Source organism: Pleuronectes platessa, chromosome 12, assembly GCF_947347685.1.
Source record: "Pleuronectes platessa chromosome 12, fPlePla1.1, whole genome shotgun sequence".
NCBI classification, from domain to species: domain Eukaryota; kingdom Metazoa; phylum Chordata; class Actinopteri; order Pleuronectiformes; family Pleuronectidae; genus Pleuronectes; species Pleuronectes platessa.
This window is the reverse complement of record NC_070637.1, coordinates 9,268,013-9,287,748: the sequence shown is the minus strand read 5'-3', so window position 1 is coordinate 9,287,748 and position 19,736 is coordinate 9,268,013. Positions and strand designations below refer to the sequence as shown.

At 41.0% G+C, this 19,736-nt stretch overlaps 1 protein-coding gene across 1 annotated transcript in view; it reads right to left on the bottom strand.

The window, feature by feature from the left end:
• Positions 1 to 19,736, bottom strand: part of wdr11 (WD repeat domain 11) — a 58,524-nt gene that overhangs the window by 11,877 nt on the left and 26,911 nt on the right. The window contains exons 12-20 of the mRNA XM_053436403.1: positions 15,973 to 16,079; positions 10,772 to 10,847; positions 9,313 to 9,421; positions 8,460 to 8,581; positions 7,714 to 7,861; positions 5,053 to 5,159; positions 4,348 to 4,462; positions 3,087 to 3,258; positions 1,356 to 1,464 (exon numbers count right to left, since the gene is read on the bottom strand). Coding sequence (XP_053292378.1) covers positions 1,356 to 1,464; positions 3,087 to 3,258; positions 4,348 to 4,462; positions 5,053 to 5,159; positions 7,714 to 7,861; positions 8,460 to 8,581; positions 9,313 to 9,421; positions 10,772 to 10,847; positions 15,973 to 16,079 — 1,065 coding nt within the window. The remainder of the gene's footprint in view (positions 1 to 1,355; positions 1,465 to 3,086; positions 3,259 to 4,347; positions 4,463 to 5,052; positions 5,160 to 7,713; positions 7,862 to 8,459; positions 8,582 to 9,312; positions 9,422 to 10,771; positions 10,848 to 15,972; positions 16,080 to 19,736) is intronic.

The following is a 19,736-nucleotide window of genomic DNA, read 5'->3' as shown; positions in this document are numbered from 1 at the left end:
GTGCCTCTCTGAGCAAAGTCAGGGGAAGATTGCTGATTACTGCTCATCAGCCTGATCTCATTTATGCATCGGTATTAAAAATAAGTACCCTTGCTTGCTCTGTCTCCAGATAATTTTGAGATTTCTCCCAAACAGCATGAGACACAGAGAGCCTGGCTGTTTGTTATGACTGTGCACCTCATTAGTAATATGAAAGCCAACCTACACACACAGTGAACTGCCGTTTTAAGGAAAAGACATTCAGGTCTGACCTGTGTGAAGATGAATGGCCTGGCTCTACTTAGAGACTTAAATACCTAATAACTGAATAAAAACACTTCTTAAAATGGTGGTATGAGAACAAATATCTATGCAAATCATACTACTTGATGATTGAAATGAATTCATTCACAATTAAGTTTCTGTTTCATGAATTACTAGAAAAAACTTACTCAAAACTTTAGACTATTCCTGCTCACAACTCTAAATGGAGGTAAAATTAGCCTCAAAAGTGATACCAAACCAACTTTTGACCATGATCCCATATCTGCTGAAACTGGGACTAATATGTTTTTAATACAAAAGGACTATCAGCCCGATAACAGCTCTACATAAAGCTTTATATTTAGATATATTCAGGAGCCTTGCATGACATACTGTTGAAGCCCGCCTGTAACTGTTGCAGAAAAGTTGAAAAGAAATCATCAATACACAGTCTGTAAGTTAAAATGCAGTTTAACCTATAGCAGCTCTGCTCACTCTCTAATGCATGCTGTTTGGATATCAATAATTGAAACTACTAGCCTCTGTCAAAGAGCTGCTCTGCTAACTTGATTTAGCTTCAGGGATAAGTACAAGTTGGGTTTGTATTTTACAGCCGGGGGACACAACTGAGGATTAGACTTGATTAGACTTTACATCGCAGGGACAATTAATTTCAAAATGCAATGTTCAGCCTTGATACTGATCTTGCAGACTGTCACAGGGCATCTCCAGCACTAAATAGTCCGTTAACACCACAATGTTTTATTTTCAATTAGCTTGCTTAGGGTTTTTGTCCATATAGCGTTTATTTAAAGGAAAGTGTGATTGTCAATGATATCAACCAATCACCACTGCCTTTGTATGATATCAGTATCATCACCCCTCATCTTTATTTAAATTTTTGTATATCATTGTTTTACCAGCCTGAGCTGAAATCTTTAGTTTGGATAATCTTGTAAATGCTGGCACTGAGAGCCATATACTGAAACAAGCACTTCTGTCATTGTGTTGGTAGACTACACAGCAAAAAAAAGAGCTTAAATTTATTGTTGTTGGGGACAAATTTATATATACCAGCAATTTTCCACATGTCAGAGAGTTGAGAGACCTACACTTGAGTGATATCCATGGTGAAGGTTCCTGACCAAGGCTGCAGGAGAAGGAATGCCTTGAGGGTGAGAGCGGCTCTGGGAACCAGCAGGTAAGGACACCACACTGGATCTGGACATGTTCGCCACAAACCAAGACACAGAATGTTAAGCTGTTAATAGCCACCATCACAAAGAGCACTATCATGGGACATTATGGAAGTGAAAAAGCAAATATATTCTCTCGACATGAGAATCTGCCATTCTCGTCTCCTTTTCTCTTTTCTAAGCCTTTTTCAGACCAACTCCAGAGGAGTCCAGACCAATTAGGTCTGGACCTTCTCCGGAGTTTGCCTGTAACACATTCACAGTGCAGCGGGAGATGCTCCAATCAGTCGCTTTCATAAGGACGAAGGAATGGTGCAGCAGTCAGAGGCAGGATGTCTCGTATAAATTCTGCTGCGTTGAGCACGTTATCATCTACAACACATCGACACCATCGTCAGCTCTCTTCACCAAAAAATCTCCTGACATCTTCATCTGTGTCTTCTTCATGTGTGGCTTTTTTATCCTGATATATTTCTATTCTTTTTGTGTGTTGGGAACACCGTCAACAGCGAGTAAGTGGCTGTCACTAACTTGCTGTAAATCCTGCTGAGAAACTTCTGCTGTATTCTCACATCGGGTCATTAATTTTTTTTCGGCCAGCCCCCTAATAAAAACTGTGGGGAAAGTCCAGAGCCTCTCACTTGGAGATTTACCTTCTCACATACAGCCTCTCTGAATGTCATGGGGTTACCTAGCCTGGATGCCAGACGAACTTAGCCCCGCCCACAACAATTTGGTCGGGCAGTTCGGTCTGGAGTTAGCCTGGATGCCAGGCGAACTTAGCCCCGCCCACAACATTTTGGTCGGGCAGTTCGGTCTGGAGTCGCTCCATTGGGAAAAAATTATGGGGCGTGTTTCAACTGACCAGGAAGTAAAATTCCGCTTCGCTCAATTGGATAGACCTACAACCAATCAGAGCAACGTAGTATGTGACGTATGCTAAGCAACGCATTGTGAGTTATTTACCGGGTTCACACAGGACGCTTCAGCGCAGCGCAAGCCTTAAATAACAGCTGGCTCCCATCCACTCCCATGTTAAAACTTTGTGCCGGTCACACCGGAGGCTGAAGCACCGCGAGGCAGCCTTGACGCAGCGCGGTGCTTCAGCCTCCGGTGTGACTGGCACAAAGCCGTGCAGCGATCTACTGGATCAACGGGTGATATTATTAGCGCTGCCCGGCGGTTCAGCGTCGCTTCAGTGTCCGTTGTGAACAGCCAAGCGCCGGGGTGATAGGGATTAGCGCTGTGCTCTGGCGTCGCCTCCACGTTCTGTGTTCCTCTTTCAAAATGAATGCGCTGTCGATGTCTTCTAAAACAGACTCAATGGCAGCATCTACACATCTCAGCTCGCCAGCGGCAGGCATGTTTGTTGAAAACGAATTCAACCCGAGGGCACTGTGATGACGTGGTTGATTACGTTACCGTTGATCATCTGTCAATCATCGTATAAAGCCCGCCCTGACAATCTGATTGGCCCGGTCCGGCCATAATTTTTTCCCAATGGAGCGACTCCAGACCGAACTGCCCGACCAAATTGTTGTGGGCGGGGCTAAGTTCGTCTGACATCCAGGCTAGGGGTTACCTGGACTTCAGAGGATGTTTGAAAGCAGCTAATGTTATTTTTATTTCCCTCCATCCCTGGCTCACCCGTCAGGTCTTGTTCATCCATTCTGTAGCTGGCGGACTTCATGGCCATCTCCAGCACTCGGATGCAGCCATCGTCGGAGGCCAGCACAACCTTATCTGACGTGCACCAGTCGATGTCTAAGATGCGGTAGTTCACGTTGCGACCAATGCGCGTGCTGCTGACCATTTGAACCTGTAAGAGAGAGAGGTCGTGGTAGTTCAACTCAAACTGTCACCTTGAGGCTTCCGTTTACAGCATCTGCAGGAGTCCAGGGAGTTGGTAGGAAATGAAACAAGTCAAATTCAAGGGGAGATTGACACAATATGGGATGATTTTTGGGTTCAATAAAAGCCTAATGGATAACAACAAAGGATGGGAAAAAAATGTAGTGCAATGGTAAAAATTAATAACATTGTGTAGAGCAGGATAAAGAACAGAGGAGTCAGTGGATAAACTTTTCCAAAACCTCCCTCTCTGGCATTTTATGCGAATGTATGGGAGTCAGCCTAACCCAGCTGTCAGCAGAGCACTGAAGCTTTTCAGAAATCTTTTCCTGCACTTCCTCTCCTCCCCTCATTCTCTCCTTCTCTTCCACCTCTCTCCCTCTCTTTCCCGCTCAATAGCCGCTGCTCGTTTCCCTCTGCAGCTTGATCCATCGGTTGTCTGGCTTTTACGACACGGGACCGAAAACTGTGTCTTATCTAGGCTCCTCTTAAGAAAAGCACATCACCTCCATCTGGTAAATAGTGCTCCGTTGGGACCATCTCCCTCCCCCCTGCACCACTGTGTCCTGTGTCCACATTCATCTGTTCTTCCATTTTTAACACTCATTGCTGCTGGGTAAGCTAACAAATATAACGGTGTGGATACAAATGATTAAAAAAAAGAGAAAAGTCCAGTCATGGCATTAGACTGTGATAAACTGCAGTGTAATCTAGCCAGAGGGATCCTTAGATGAGTTGAAATGAAGACTGCACAGAGGGAGGACTTTCTATATGACTTCTGGTAAACAAAGTCAAAGATAGCGAGGGTGCACAGCGCTCACAGAAATTGGGACCATCCATCCTTCTAAGGTTTAACTTATATATGTCAGCAGATAGCTTTTAAGACTTTTGTATATGAACCTTTACAGGTTGATGTATGAAGGGACTTTACAGTGCATTCAAACTGTATTCAGAACACTTCACAATTTTTCCCTACACATTATTATGTTGCAGGCTTTTTGCTGAAATAAAAAAAAAAATTCCTGTCACCGGCAGGAGCTTGAGTATGGAGCCTCACCTCTTTGGTGTCCCAGACCTCTGCTCCATCTGTGTACATGACCAACAACTTCTGGTTGCCCTTCCCCGGTGCAAAGCGAATCTTCTTCACCCAGCCACGGTGTGTCGGGATCCCCCTGAAAGCATTGGTCGTTTTGAGATTGATTTATTTTATCTCCCTGCACCAGACCATGAAAGAAACATCAGGGACTGCAGAGCGCTGCAGCCAATGGCTCAGGATCAGAAGGACCGATCCCAACTGGGCCCCAAGATGTGAGGGACACACACCCAGGTCTGATCAGCCTGCTGTGGGCCTAAGGGAGTCATGTGATGATATGTGCCTAGCATCAACTGGTGGTCGCTAACATCTGCTGGTGTTTGGCAACTTATTAAACTAGTGCGTGAGACGTTTCAACCACACCTGAGTTATTCACCAACTTGTCCTGTGTGTTGAAATGAAATGTCAAAATTCACAGAACGTACTGTAATGTCTTATGTTTTATATCAAAACCATTATATGATATATCTGATCTTTACATTATAATATTTAATAGATTACAGGCTGTCTGCATATTTCAAACCTATTCTTCTTCTACACTACTCTAAAGTTAAACATTAACATGCTTATCTTGATAATCAATCCACTGACATTCTGTACAGGAAAATGTTATGTCGCACATTTTATTATTACACCGTGACCCATTATACAGTAAAGTGTAGTTGTCACCTGGACAAACGAGCTTTGAGGTCCCAGAAGTTGAGATTACCGTCCACATCTCCAAGCACCAAGGTGTCACCTTTCCAGGCAATGCAGGCGATACTGCCCATACTTCCCTGCAACACAGGAAGAGGAAGAATTGTTTTTTTTTAAAGAACAAAGGAGGGAGGAGAATCGTATACTGCACAACGATTCAAAAATCTAAAAACACTGACATGAACCTAAACAGTTTTTAGAGCTAGTCTTAATTCTAAAGGTTCAGTCTGTAGAATTTTGTGATATTAGGTGGTGAAGTTATATGTTGCAGTCTGGACTAGTGTTAAAAAGTCTGTCGGCCTCTTTAGAGAGGAGCTGCTCCAGATGTAAAGGTAAAGTATTTAAATATAAAAGGGCCCATTCTAGGGTAAGAAAACACTTCATACAATTTAGATGATTGATTGGATATGGATTTCTCTATATTCAATTTCAGTCAATAAATCCATTACACCTAAATCTTGGACCTTTAAGCATCATGCCTTCTTGAATCTGTGAGGATTACTCTAAACGAGGTGCACTAGTGAGTGACTGTAGTGGACTCATTGAATTACCGAGAAAACCATTGTCTAAAAAAGCCAACTGAAGTCCACGATCATCTTCTACATGATTCAATAGGCTTGAGGAAAAAAATACAAGACAAATTGGTGTAATCCCGACAGCATGACACCTGCTTTAATCCTCGACTGTAAACATCTTCCCACTCCCCAGTAGGGGAGTCTAGATATCCCAATATTGACAATAACTTTTATAATTGTTATTATCATATTTCAAATGATTGATATAGTGGTATTATAAAATATTATAGTGTGAATCAATCAAGCGCCTTCAAAATAGTTTTTGTTGTTATTATTTTCCAAACTTTCTGTAAGAATCATGATTATATTGTTGGCATGATAATCTTCTCTTGAAAATCAGATATCTTGACAGCTGTACTCCGTAAGACTCCACGTTTGAGTGTGAATGAAAACTGGAAAATAAATGAAAATATCTTCAACAGTCGAGTCGTAAACAAGCTCGACGTCTGAGTTTAATTAGGCCACTGCGACAAAACAGAAGGCTGGTGTGAAGACACCATGTGTCAGATCCCCTTCAGCGTGAGCACAGTGGGCGTTAGGACAAAACTTTTTAGGCTAGTTTCTTTTACTTTCCTGACAGAGATATGAAGATCCTTTATCATCCTGAACGGATTGTAAAAGCTTTGGGGTATGCAAATCTTTGAGTTATGAATCTGCAGCCGTCAAGGAGATAAGGCTTTGAAATCCCCAGGTAAACCTCCAGTGTCGGCCTGTGTGGGGGTAATGTACGCAGGTGGAGAGCGGGAAGAAAGAGAGAGTGCTTTACGGCTCTATACGCTGCACAGATATTGACTTGAGAAAGGATGTACTGTAGTGGCTTTCCTTTAGAAATACTGTATGGGGCTAGATTACCTTTACAATCTTGAATTGCGACAAAAAGAAATAAAAGTTAGTGATAAGGTATAAACAAATTTAAATGCAACAATAAACAACAAATAACAGATGGTTCCTCCTACTCATGACTCATCCAGACACAATTACAAGTCACAATGAGATAATGAGTCTGAAAATGTTCCTGAAGCCAAAACCTTCATAAAAGGCTTTGCCTACAAGAGCTGTAATACTGTATTTAAATCGTTGCTAGTAGTGACACATTGACATCTTATGTAATGAAATGCCGATAAAACATCCAGTTGCCAATTTTCTCTCACAGCAAATTAATAACTTGCATAGCATCAGATGCTTTTCAAGTAAATACAGTGTAAGTTTCTCTCTCCCAGAGTCTGAGTCACGATCTGAACTTCATCTGGGACCAACTGATGAAACACTCCACATCTCACACCTTCAGTTGGCCGTTTGTTCTCTTGAAAAAAAGGGAAAAAATGTTATCTGCCAAAAACATAAAGACTTAAGCTGAACCTTCACCTTGATTCCATGCAGTTTATTACTGCAAAAGAAGTTGGCTACTTTTTTGTTGTTGAAGCCAGCATCTGTATCATCCCCCACAAAAGCCTCACAAAAAAAGCTGAAGGACACAGGATGCAGGGGGGGAGTGATGGCTTTTACTTGATAGAGGAGGAAACTGCAGATGTTGGCTTACAACCAGGAAGTAGTTTTTCTTTGAGCTCAAAAAAGGAGTATAATTTCTGACATAATGCAGATGCTTGATCACAAAAGCAGCAACGAAATGAATGCGAACGACTTATTTTCATTCTCTTTTAGAAGAAGAAAGAATCGTGCATATTGTAAAAGATAATGACAATGCCAGAGGGATGCAAGAAGACAAACGGAAGAAAAGATGACATATTAAGGATGAAAACATAGGATTTATTAGTTGAAAAAAATTTGATGCATGTGGTGGGGATTCTCTTTTGTACAAATGACAGCGTACGTTAAAATACTGAGAGAAAGTATTGATGAATAGATTAGACAGATAAAAAGAGAGGAGAGGAAAAAGTCATGAGAGGAGACAGATTCAGATCTTGTGTGCAGAAAGGGTTTAACCAAATATTAAACTGAATGGAGAAACAGAGGTATAAAGCATGTCGGAAAAGCCTTGTTCAAGGATCACTGACATAAAAGGTGAAACATAAAACAGACACATAGTCTCTAGACTCACGTCAGGGGGAATTCGTGCACCATCTTTCACAGTGTTGCCCTCTACGGTGATGTGGTAGACCTGCCCGTCTGTGTCAGTGAATACAAAATGCTCTCTGGCTGAGATGGCTTGGCTGGTCTCCGACTTGCTCTCTGCATCCTGTAGGAGACTGTAGCCGCGAAATCACACAAACAGACAATTTTCTCAGATAAGCACAACATGTCAGTTTTTTAAACACTTTCCAGTGTGAAATATTTTGACATCTTGATATTTTGCCCTAGGGAATTTCTTTCCAAAAGGGGTAGTTTAACCACAGAGAGGGCTGTGCAGTGTCCAGACTATGGTGCATGGAGAATAGAGAGCGGCTTAATTAACGACATCAAAACAATATAATCACACATAGTCTATAGTGTTTGTGATTCATGTGAAATCTAGTTAGCAAGTGATTCTGGATTCTACATTTAATTGAAATATAATAATGACCACAAATAATGGCTGCTGTTGAATACTACTTTAACTCATGCCATATCATTGGGCCAAGTTTCAAAAAGGTGTATCAAATAGGTGTATTAAATAATGTATTACTTATGACAGCTATTGGCTTCTTTGATAACATTTCCACCTTTGATGGATTTTAATTCCACCTTTGCCACGACTAATATACCGTATAAATGTGTATAAGAGTGTTCATCTAAGCTGCATGGCACTCTATGATAAATAGTTTTCTAACATAACAAAACCAAATTCTTCAGCGTTATGATGCTGACCTGATGACTGAGGATTCAACGGTACTCTGCTCAGCGTCTGACACCGTCTGCCGAGCCATGGCCTCCCTCGCTGCCATTTGCTTCTTCTTTAGACTCTTTAGATTGTGCGACGGGGACCATTCCTGTTTATACACACAGGTTGCAGTTACAGCGACAAACCCAGACAAAGACCCAGACACAATCAACTTTGCTGACATAACAACAAACCCTGAGAGAGACAGGAAGGAGGAAAAGGAAGTGATTTGCATTTACAGTAGATGCTTACATAAATGAGACCAAGACACACAAGAGAGCTGATTTCCCCAATCCATGCAGTCTTCCTAACCACCGGAGCACTGGGGCTGTAGTCTGGTTAACTCAAGGTTATAATCAATATGGAAATGAGACAGCAATATGGGTCTGGGGGAGGCCTGCATGTATTATTAAGGTTACTGGCCATTTTTATTTGCACTGTGGAGGCTTTTACAGCCCCACTGCGAAGTTTCCCCAGCATAACTCTTTTTTTATGAGTATTTCTCCGGCCTAATGAAACCTCTGTTCTTTGCTGAGGTTAGTGAAATTTGCAGACTAATCTTTCAAATGGGCCACACAAACACAAACAGGGAAAGGGGTCTAAAAGTATGGGAGACGACTATTACCAACGGGAAAGAGACAACACGATTAACATTGTGCTTTGTTAAAGTGATTATGTAACTGAAAACATTGCAGATGTGCAGCTGGGAATTACATTTCATTAACCTGAGCACTTTCCGAGAAAAAAGTCAACTATACATCTCAATTTCTCGATGTAGAGCACCTCTGAATGAAGATTGTTAAAGATCTAGGTTTTATCGCTATGTAGTTTCATCTTTACCAGAGCAGTGACAGTGGGGAAGTTCTTAGCCATCTCCCGCAGAAGTGTTCCTGTCCTGGTGTCCCAAAGCTCCAGCGGTTTGTCTCTGAAGACCACCACCAGATACTGTCTGAGGACGGACATCACAACACACACACATTGAGTCTCAAAAACATAAACTGTGCACAACCCTGCAAAAGGGCTTCTTGTGCTAGTAACAAAAACGGACGGCATTTATCTTGGATGTCTAAACGTTGCATGCAAAGCTGCTACTTCGTCAGCAAAGTGTCAGATTACCAGGACTGACAGTGACAGAATGAGTTCATGTTTACCTACTCAGGTGTTTTTGCTGTACATGCTCTTTTCTGTTTGACTGTCTCTTTCATATTGTAGTATTTGTTAGACACACTTATTGTAGTCAAAGAGCAAGAAGAAGAAAAACATTCTCTGGCACGAATCCTACATTCCGACTTGTGACATGAACTTCAGTGTGTAAACCCTTGTTACCCTCTTGCTCCCGGTAACTATAAGCCCAGGCCTTAATTAATTATAAGGTGGGATCTTTGGCAAAATGCCTCGTTAAAATAAAATGGTAATAAGATGAAAACAAAGATGATGCACTGCCCAGTAGTTACAAATTTCTTTATCTCCTTTTAGCTTGTGATGTGCTTTTAAGATAATTGTGCAACTCATCATACAGTTTAATATTTTACATCAGACTATTTCCCTAATGTATCAGTCATTTGTAATTTTTCAGAAATTTGTTTGTGATATATGAATATATAATTAGCATGGCCTTGACCTGTGTATCAACCATTTTTAATTCATTGCCTCCAGAGAATCTTGCGAAAAACTGCATGTGCCAGTTTTCACCAGTTCTAGGAAGAATATTTAAAGGTGTCACTATCCAATATGATACATTATAAGCTTAATCATATCCTAAATATACATAAAAAAATACAAGAACCAAGATAGTTTGGCATTTTTTAAATATGTTGCCCTTGAAAAGAAAGTAGAGTTCCCACACATCAAGATCAACCGAGCACAAATGACAGAGAATATTTATCTGATAACCTTGCCTATAGTTTCATTTCTCAAAAAGTGTGGGATGACTGTAAATGCAGACAAGCTCTTTTATTTTTTTTGAATATCACAAAAACGATTGAATAAAATAGTCACCATCAGGAACACCGTGCAACATGAACATGAATGAAGAGATGAAGGTTTTAGGGGACGTTCAGATACAAACAACTGAAATGAAAGATTTGTGCTTTTCTTTCAGCAGAATACCATTAGCATTTCAGTCAAACAATAAAGAAAGGAAAGTAGGTTCCCTTCAACCATAATAAATATTGAATTAAATGTTCACAATTGGATAAACACGGGAGTGAGACAAAGGTGCGATGGCCGCAGGCAGTAAGGTGAAGGGCGCTGTGTGGGGGTAGATATTTCATATAGTAGGGGGGGGGGGGTAACTTACTTGAGGTGGGACACTTTAATCATCTCGATGGGTGGCTCATCGTTTCCTCGCTCACCTCTGAATGCAAAGCACCTGCCTGGAAAACACAGCAGCCACGGGGAGGGAGAGAGTAAGTGACAGACAGGAGGTGATGATGGAACACACATGACAGTATCTCTCTTCACAACTCTGAAAAGACCGATTCATCTCATTTCACTTTAGCTCGGCTGTGCCCTGATTTCATCTCTCTTGCCGAAGTAGGGGGGAGAGCAAACTTCAGACGACTTTTTCTCACCATTCACCAGACGTTATGCAGAGTGTCAAGGTGCCCCTTTAAACAAAACAAGAATGCCCTTCAGGTGTATGGTATCGTGTTTGCCCAAGAAAGTGCTGATCGGATTTTCTGGAGGACACTCTGGGAGGTGGCCTGTTTGAAACGTCCGAGTTACGGAGCAGCCTGTGGTGGTTTGGGCAAGAGGGGTGAACTCCAACAGGTGTGTTGAGACGGACGTGTACCTGGATGGAATTAAATAGCTGAGCAGAGGGTGTAGGGACAACTTAGGAGACGTGTGGCTCACTAGAGACTAATACAGCCGTCTCCTCCATTTCCTCTAGCAGTTTGCACAGTAACACACAGTGGGAGGGGTCATATGTCCTGATTACCAAGTGTCAAGTATTGTTTCTAACACAAACTCACACATACAACCCAGAGTCTGAAATACAATTCATGGTGCAGCAAAATGAATCAGTAAACACGAGGGGTTAAAATATCTTTGGTTGCGTAATGCGAAGGGAAGAGGATTTGTTTGCTAATTTACACAGTAATGTCTGAACTGTCATGCTCTTCACCTTCTGTGGATGATTATTAGATAAATACCTTAGAGTATTGAGCTGATGACACCAGCTATGGATTTGCATGTATAAATAGTGGGTAATTATCTTTTGTACACATGATACATATTTAAACGTGCAGGAGGCTGTGCAAACTGGATCTACTGCCATTGTCTCAACACCAACATCCCCTGTGTTAGTTCAGCACCCAAAAAAAGTTTCCCAGATAATTAATATGTCCATTCAGAAAAGCTGCTTTATTTGCTGCACAGACCAGACCTGCCCAGCATTGAGTGAGTTGAGCGTGGAAAATTATTTTCCATCCTCGAGTCTCAAATCTTATCAGAAAAATGCTCAAGTTGAAATATAATGGATTTTTTCAGCTGAAGTACAAAACCTTTTATAGCAAAACCTACTTTTGTTTGTTTAATTTAAGGAATAAATATGCAAAGATATTCTTACTTTGCCTGAATAGATTCTGCAAACAAGCATGTTGCTCGAGAAACAGAAACAAAACTGTGAAAATCTGCCTGCAGTCTTCCTGAATGTGGTCCATTAAATCAATGTGCAGTTGCAATTTTTTATTTTGGATGGTATATAGCATCTCAAATTAGGATTAAATACATTAACATTAACATTAAATATCGCATAAGGTAAGAATACATCTGTAATTCAAATAAGCAGACAAAAAAGGCAACTGATTCCATATGTTAAGGTTCAGCATTATATGCGTGTTAAATATGAACATCTCATTTCTTCCTGCAGTATAAATTGCAAATATGACATCTTTGAGTTGTTGAAAATTCAGTATTGACAGAACGCAGCAAGCCGTTTCCCTCTGCTTTCCTTTTGATTTTTTGTTTCTGCACCAGACGAAAGACCTTTCAGACCTCCTGCATCTCTGCACTGAACACAGACAGATTAAAAAATATTGATATTTTCATGTGAGCCTTGACATCTAAATCCATACAGCCCATCTCCACGAGCAGCAGCTGCATTCCAAGTCAAGGACACCTGAGTGCGGAGGCTCTTAACCTTTTCTAGTCACAAACCCCCCAGGATAATCACATTGGGGCTTCTGAACCTCTCCCCACTACCCGCATGCAAACACATTGATCACCAATCAATGTCTGCGCCTCCTTTGTCACATATACCATTAGATGCACTGAATGCTGGAAAGTGGTTTAATGATTTTTGGTGTCTGAATATTTTTGCCATATGATTACCCTAAGCAACACAGCTAACCAAGTGGGTGTTTGTGTTGTGTGAAGTAGTGAAATGAGTCAGGATACATTAGGGGCGATAGCATAAAGTGCAGGGCAAATTGATAGATGGAAAGGGAACAAGTGGTTTCTTAGCCTGCTTGTTTTCATCATTGTAAATAGATCTTTCAGCCCTCCTCTCCCTCCATTGTAGCGATCAATCTACAGACAAAAGGGAAACCACAGGGACGTGAAGGGACCGTCAATGTGAGGGAGCGAGAGGGTGGAGGTGTTAGACAGAGATGGCAGAGACAGAGATGAAAACCATAAACAGCTGTTCCTGTGCATCTCCCTCACTGACTTTGAGTGATTGTTCAGAATGCTCTGATAAATAAATGTAAAGAAATAAAGACTAAAGTTGAATTTCTGATGACAGCTGTTTTGTTTATTTGTAACAGCTAGCACCTGTGTGTTGTTGAACATGCTATGGGCACGTGAATTTTCCCTCTCTCCCTGATCCGCTGCAACAATGTTCTGTGGCCTCCTGACTATATCTGCTTTGATAAACATGAAAAGCATGATCAGGAGTTTTTATTTGTCCGGCGACCCCTGGAATCTATTAACCTCAGGTTGAAAAAATACCATCTTGGAGGATTTCTCTCACTTGAACTCATTTGAACTTAGAAGGAAAAACAATTAAGTATGTCTGCGCTGGAAAGTGTATGGGCCTATAACCAAAGCTATTGGTGTGGACTGTTAACTTTGACGACTCCAGTGCTTAGGAGAGACTCATTAAAGAAGTGACTTACCCTTGACGTTGGCCTGATTGAATTGGGGATAAAGAGGATAAATCTTTTATTGTGTCCATGCAAAATTCTCAAACCGCCTATTAAAGTGGAAAATTGTGCAAAATGATACAAGTGCTCATCAATTATTTATATCCAATATCACATCCAACTGATCACATTAAAGTTACTTTCCAACTTTTGGCACAGAAAACATAGCACTGTATATTTTCAAGCCCTTGCGGAGGCAGAAAGGCTTTACTGCTGGTGCAGTAATTCTATCGACCCATCAAGGAGCTCAGGTAAGGTACAGTGGCTTGCATAAGTATTCACCCCCTTTGGACTTTTCTACATTTTGTCATGGTATAACCACAGATTAAAATTTATTTCATCGTGAGTTTATGTAATGGACCAACACAAAATAGTGCATCATTTGGAAGTGGGGGGAAATATTACATGGATTTCACAATTATTTACAAATAAAAATCTGAAAAGTGTTGAGTGCATATGTATTCACCCCCTTTACTGTGAAACCCCTAACAAAGATCTGGTGCGACCAATTGCATTCACAAGTCACATTTGCAAGTCACATAATTAGTAAATAGGGTCCACCTGTCTGCAATTTAATCTCAGTATAAATACACCTGTTCTGTGACGGACTCAGAGTTTGTTGGAGATCATTACTGAACAAACAGCATCATGAAGACCAAGGAGCTCACCAAACAGGTCAGGGATAAAGTTGTGGAGAAATATGAAGCAGGGCTAGGTTATAAAAAAATATCCAGAGCTTTGAACATCTCTCTGAGCACCATAAAATCCATCATAAGAAAATGGAAAGAATATGGCACAACCGCAAACCTACCAAGAGGAGGCCGTCCACCCAAACTGAAGAGTCGGACAAGGAGAAAATTAATCAGAGAAGCAACCAGGAGGCCCATGGTTACTCTGGAGGAGTTGCAGAGATCCACAGCTGAGGTGGGAGAATCTGTCCACAGGACAACTATTAGTCGTCTACTCCACAAATCTGGCCTTTATGGAAGAGTGGCAAGAAGAAAGCCATTGTTGAAAGGGATCCATAAAAAATCCCGTTTGGAGTTTGCCAGAAGCCATGTGGGAGACACAGCAAACATGTGGAAGAAGGTGCTCTGGTCAGATGAGACCAAAATTGAACTTTTTGGCCTCAATGCAAAACGCTATGTGTGGCGAAAACCCAACACTGCCCATCACCCTGAGCACACCATCCCAACAGTGAAACATGGTGGTGGTAGCATCATGCTGTGGGGATGCTTCTCTTCAGCAGGTACAGGGAAACTGGTCAGAATAGAGGGAAAGATGGATGGAGCCAAATACAGGGAAATCCTTGAAGAAAATCTGATGCAGTCTGCAAAAGACTTGAGACTGGGGCGGAGGTTCATCTTCCAGCAGGACAATGACCCTAAACATACAGCCAGAGCTACAAAGGAATGGTTTGGATTAAAGAATGTTAATGTCTTAAAATGGCCCAGTCAAAGCCCAGACCTCAATCCAATAGAGAATCTATGGCAAGACTTGAAGATTGCGGTTCAGAGACGGTCTCCATCCAATCTGACTGAGCTTCATCTTTTTTGCCAAGAAGAATGGACAAACCTTTCCATCTCTAGATGTGCAAAGCTGGTAGAGACATACCCCAAAAGACTTGCAGCTGTAATTGCAGCGAAAGGGGGTTCTACCAAGTATTGACACAGGGGGGTGAATACTTAAGCACCCAACAGATGTCAACTTTTTTGTTCTCATTATTGTTTGTGTCACAATAAAATTTATTTTGCACCTCCAAAGTACTATGCATGTTTTGTTGATCAAACGGGAAAAAGTTTATTTAAGTCTATTTGAATTCCAGTTAGTAACAGTACATAATGGGAAAAAGTCCAAGGGGGTGAATACTTATGCAAGGCACTGTATAAGTCGCTCTGCGGGAACTCATGATAGGATCTCATTTTCGGAGCTTGGCCTCCCTTAACCATAACACTGTTTGGTTTGGACGAGAGTGTAAGTACTTCCTGGGGGTGAACAAAAACAGTCCCTCTTTTCTAGAGATCCCACTTTATATACGTCCCCTTTGCTTGTTTACAATGAACCAATTAAACAGGCATATCAACGCCCCATCTGCGATTTTAGATAACATGCAGAGTTCTGAAATCAGAGGTGAGAGAGAGAGAGAGAGAGAGAGAGAGAGAGAGAGAGAGATAGAGAGAGAAAGAGTGAGAGAGTGAGAGAGAGAGAGAGAGAGATAGAGAGATGTATTCTCTTTGTTGGTGTAGAGCTGTGAGCATAACAAAAATATCAAGAACCATGACCAATATAAAAGTGATAGTTGTTACCCTCAGGCGTGTGTGTGTGTGTGTGTGTGTGTGTGCGTGTCTCTCACCAGTAAGCAGGTCGACATGCTGCAGCTCGTTTCGCACCAGGCCCATGTTGTTGGGGGAAGAAGTGGCGTAGGATAGGAAACTGGTAAGACTCACCCATTCAATCCCCCTGCGGAATAAGCACACACTCAGGTTTTATTTACATGAATAATATTGCTATCCCAAACGTGCAGTGTGTTTGTGAAATATTCCTTCCGCACATTCTGACAAGGTATTACTTCTAATTTAGAGTGTGATATTAAAATGTTTCTAGAGGTGGGCACAGCTCAGGGAGCATACACACACACACCAACACTAATGAGATGGTAAATAGCCACATGATTAATTAGTCAATTTCCCCACTAAATGTAAATGAGATGCTAAGTAGCCAGGCCTCCTTTCGCATGACTGTGATCGGGCGAGGGCTGCTGGACTCATTTCCATAAGCACCTCTGCTCTTCCCAACGCACAAAACACACAGCTTTGAACTTGATGCTGAGCATCACAGCAGCGGACATAACAGCGGCGCTCTACAGAAACGCCCCTGATCTGATGGCAGCGCTTTGATATGAATGTCTGAGTGGGTTTGTTATGTTATTCATTTATTTTCCATTTTTTTGTCCTTTCCGTGCTCTCCTGATATTAGAAGACGTGAGTGGTTAAAATCTACCAGAGCAGAGTGCAACACCTAGCAAATAAACAATGGGTAAATGCTTGCATGTGTAAAATACTATACGCCAAATGTGAGCCACAGGATACAAGAGCATTCAGTGAGAAAAGACAAGCAGATGAGAAGACTGAGAAGCAGTTCAGCATCATGACTGTAGTTCAAATCCTCAGAGAGATCCGCTGCCTAGTCACACCCTTATAATGGACACAAACACAGCTACAGACATTTCAAGTAACTTGTGCTTGTGTTCCATAGCTCATTAAAGTAAGTTAGAGTTTCACATCCATGGATACCAGCTGCCCTCATTAAAGAAAGCATGGCACTGCTCAAACAAATCGCGTTTGCTCCCGATCAATCTCTTCACGGCATTAATGATTCAATCTCGAGCTTGATTAATCCTGGTGAAATAGTTTTACTCCACATTAGGGAGTTACTAACTAATCACGCGCAGCCCTGCTCATTGTTGATGTTGGGCTGTTGCATTTTGGGGCTCAGCGTTCTGACTTCATCTCCTTTCAGTGCGGTTCGCCACACCCACCATGATAAACCAGTTCATAGAGCAGAAACACAGCAGGACATAAGAATTTAATATCAAACGAAACCTCCCTGAAACAAAGCCAGATTTAGGTCAAATACGTAACTACTTTCTAGGTTTGGTCTTCACCAGGAAATCTTTATCTCGCTTATCTCGTGAACTATTCATCTTCTTAGCTTCACAGTTGGCATGTGTATCGCTAAGGGCCCAAGGAAGTGCAGGTTTGAATTTGGAATTTAATATTGATAAACTTTGCATAAACAGGCAAACAGTGCCATGTGGTCGGTGTGGACAGCTGTCGAGGGTTGAACATTGAGAATGCTGATCTCCAGCAACAACATTCATAGAATCACTTGCTTTGCATCCATCTGAATTACAGAGCTTTTTAGATTGAAAAGTTGTGAGCTTGGGTTTGAACATTGTGTCGAGTAATTAACGGACTTCTGAAATCATTCTAACTTGTACATAATTCCCACGTGAAAAGTAATAAGATAGATAGATAGATGGATACTTTATTAATCCCGAGGGAAATTCAAAGCATATTCAGTTTCATTTTATGAAAATCAATGACTATAAAATCTTCATTGCAGATTTATAACTTCCCTAGACTGCTATAAAAAGCTCTTCACACAATGTTCAGTACACAAGCAATAAAAAGTGACAGTATATTGTAGAACTATTAGTGAGGGACTCACTAATGAAAAATAAATAATTCTGAACCAGCTCCAGATAATTAGGCTAAGCTAACAGCCCATTCCAAACAGGCAGGATTAGAACGGGCACTGCACTAGTTGTAACCGAACTTCAAAAACTATAACTCTGCAACTTGACTTGTTTATATTGCTTCGGCCAGCTTGTTATGAGTAATGAGCAACCACAACCATAAAATTACTGAAAACCACATTAATCTGGAATAATTGCATTCTTCAGGATAAAAAAACCCATTCAAATTAAGTGACAACTTTTTATAACTTTTCTCAGCACAAACATTGATGCAGCTAGTGAATCGTTTTCTCCCCTCTGGATTTCTCCACTAGCCCAGTGGTATCAACTCTTCTTGTGATCATAGAGAATGGAGTTATTGTTCATTCAGTCACAGTCCCTATTGCCAGCCCACATCAAGAGAAAAAATACTTAAAAATTAATAGGCATAAGAGAATAGGGTGTTTTTGCAGGACTGGCACTGAAGTATTCATGACCCATTAATATGCAGTATTGAGCAGAATCTCAACAGTTTGTCTTTATAAATAGCTTCGATCTGTATCAGGCAGAGATCCAAACTAAAAAGCTCCTAATTTTGTTGGAGGTCTCATCATCGATTCCAAGAAATGTCATCAACAACTGTTCAATATTACTGATGTTGTTAGTTTTTATTTTCCCTTTTCAAATGCTTGGTATTGAAGAGAAGGAGGATGCGGTCTTATAATGAAGATTGCTTGTCCCTGAATGGCCCCTGTGATGTGTGATTGACAGGTTCATTAATTAGCTACTTGAGAGAATGGTGTAGTGTTCTGAGGTTAAGAGATCATTACAGGAGAAGCCTCAATACTCTGCCCAATTTTCACTGTATAAAAAAGTCAAGTAATTTGTTTTATGTGACGAATGAAAATTAAATTAATATTCAGCGTGCATTTCACAGTGTAATAAATAAAACTTTCCTCCCAGGCAATATTTGTACTTGTCATAGCAGGAAAAACACAAGTGTAACTAATAAAATGACTGTGTTCCGCTGGGGTTTTCCATCGAGCCAGCATGCGTAATACGAGAGCACGACATTAAAGTTTTCAACACCTGAGGTTGACAAGTCCAGCAGGTCTATACTGTGAGAAACGTGGATGCTGTGAAAATTGGGTTTGGTAAACACAATAAGAGAGCGTGTTGTATTCCTTGTGTGGAAATCAGTGAAGGGGGATGCTCCTATTGAGATTTATTCCAAATTAATTGTGAAATGGCAGGGATGGTATGTTTTTTCTGTTGTTGCTGGAATTGTCTTCAGCCACCTACAGCCCTAATAGGATAAACAAAATGACTAAAGGATGGATGGATAGCATGTATAGAGTTTACTGGGCAAATACAACACCACACTGGCTGTACCCAAAACATAAGCAGTTTGTGTTGATACTGTATATAAAATTGGGCATCACAAATCTAAAACAACCTCCACTCCAAACACAATCTCTCAAACACACTGACACAAAGGTCGACACACACATATACACACAGTGCATTATGGGCCCTGTAATAGAATTTATTGGGTTGTTGTGATAAATTGATTTGCAGTTTGAGAAGCCGGTCCCATTTTTCAAGTGCATCTCAGTTATGTGTGTGTTCATCCACACTTCAGGAAACAAACTTACCTCTCAGTAAGTTGTTGGTATAAATGTATGAAACACATAGTTTTTTTTCTTTTCTTTAAATATGCTCTGGTGTGATCACACAGGGTTTTTCTGAGACCATCACCAGACTTTCACATGTCAACACATACATTTTCACCATTTAATTTGCATATAAAAGCATCATACGTGTAGATAATATACCGTAGGCCATATATTTAACCACCATCTCTATATCTGTTTGAATTA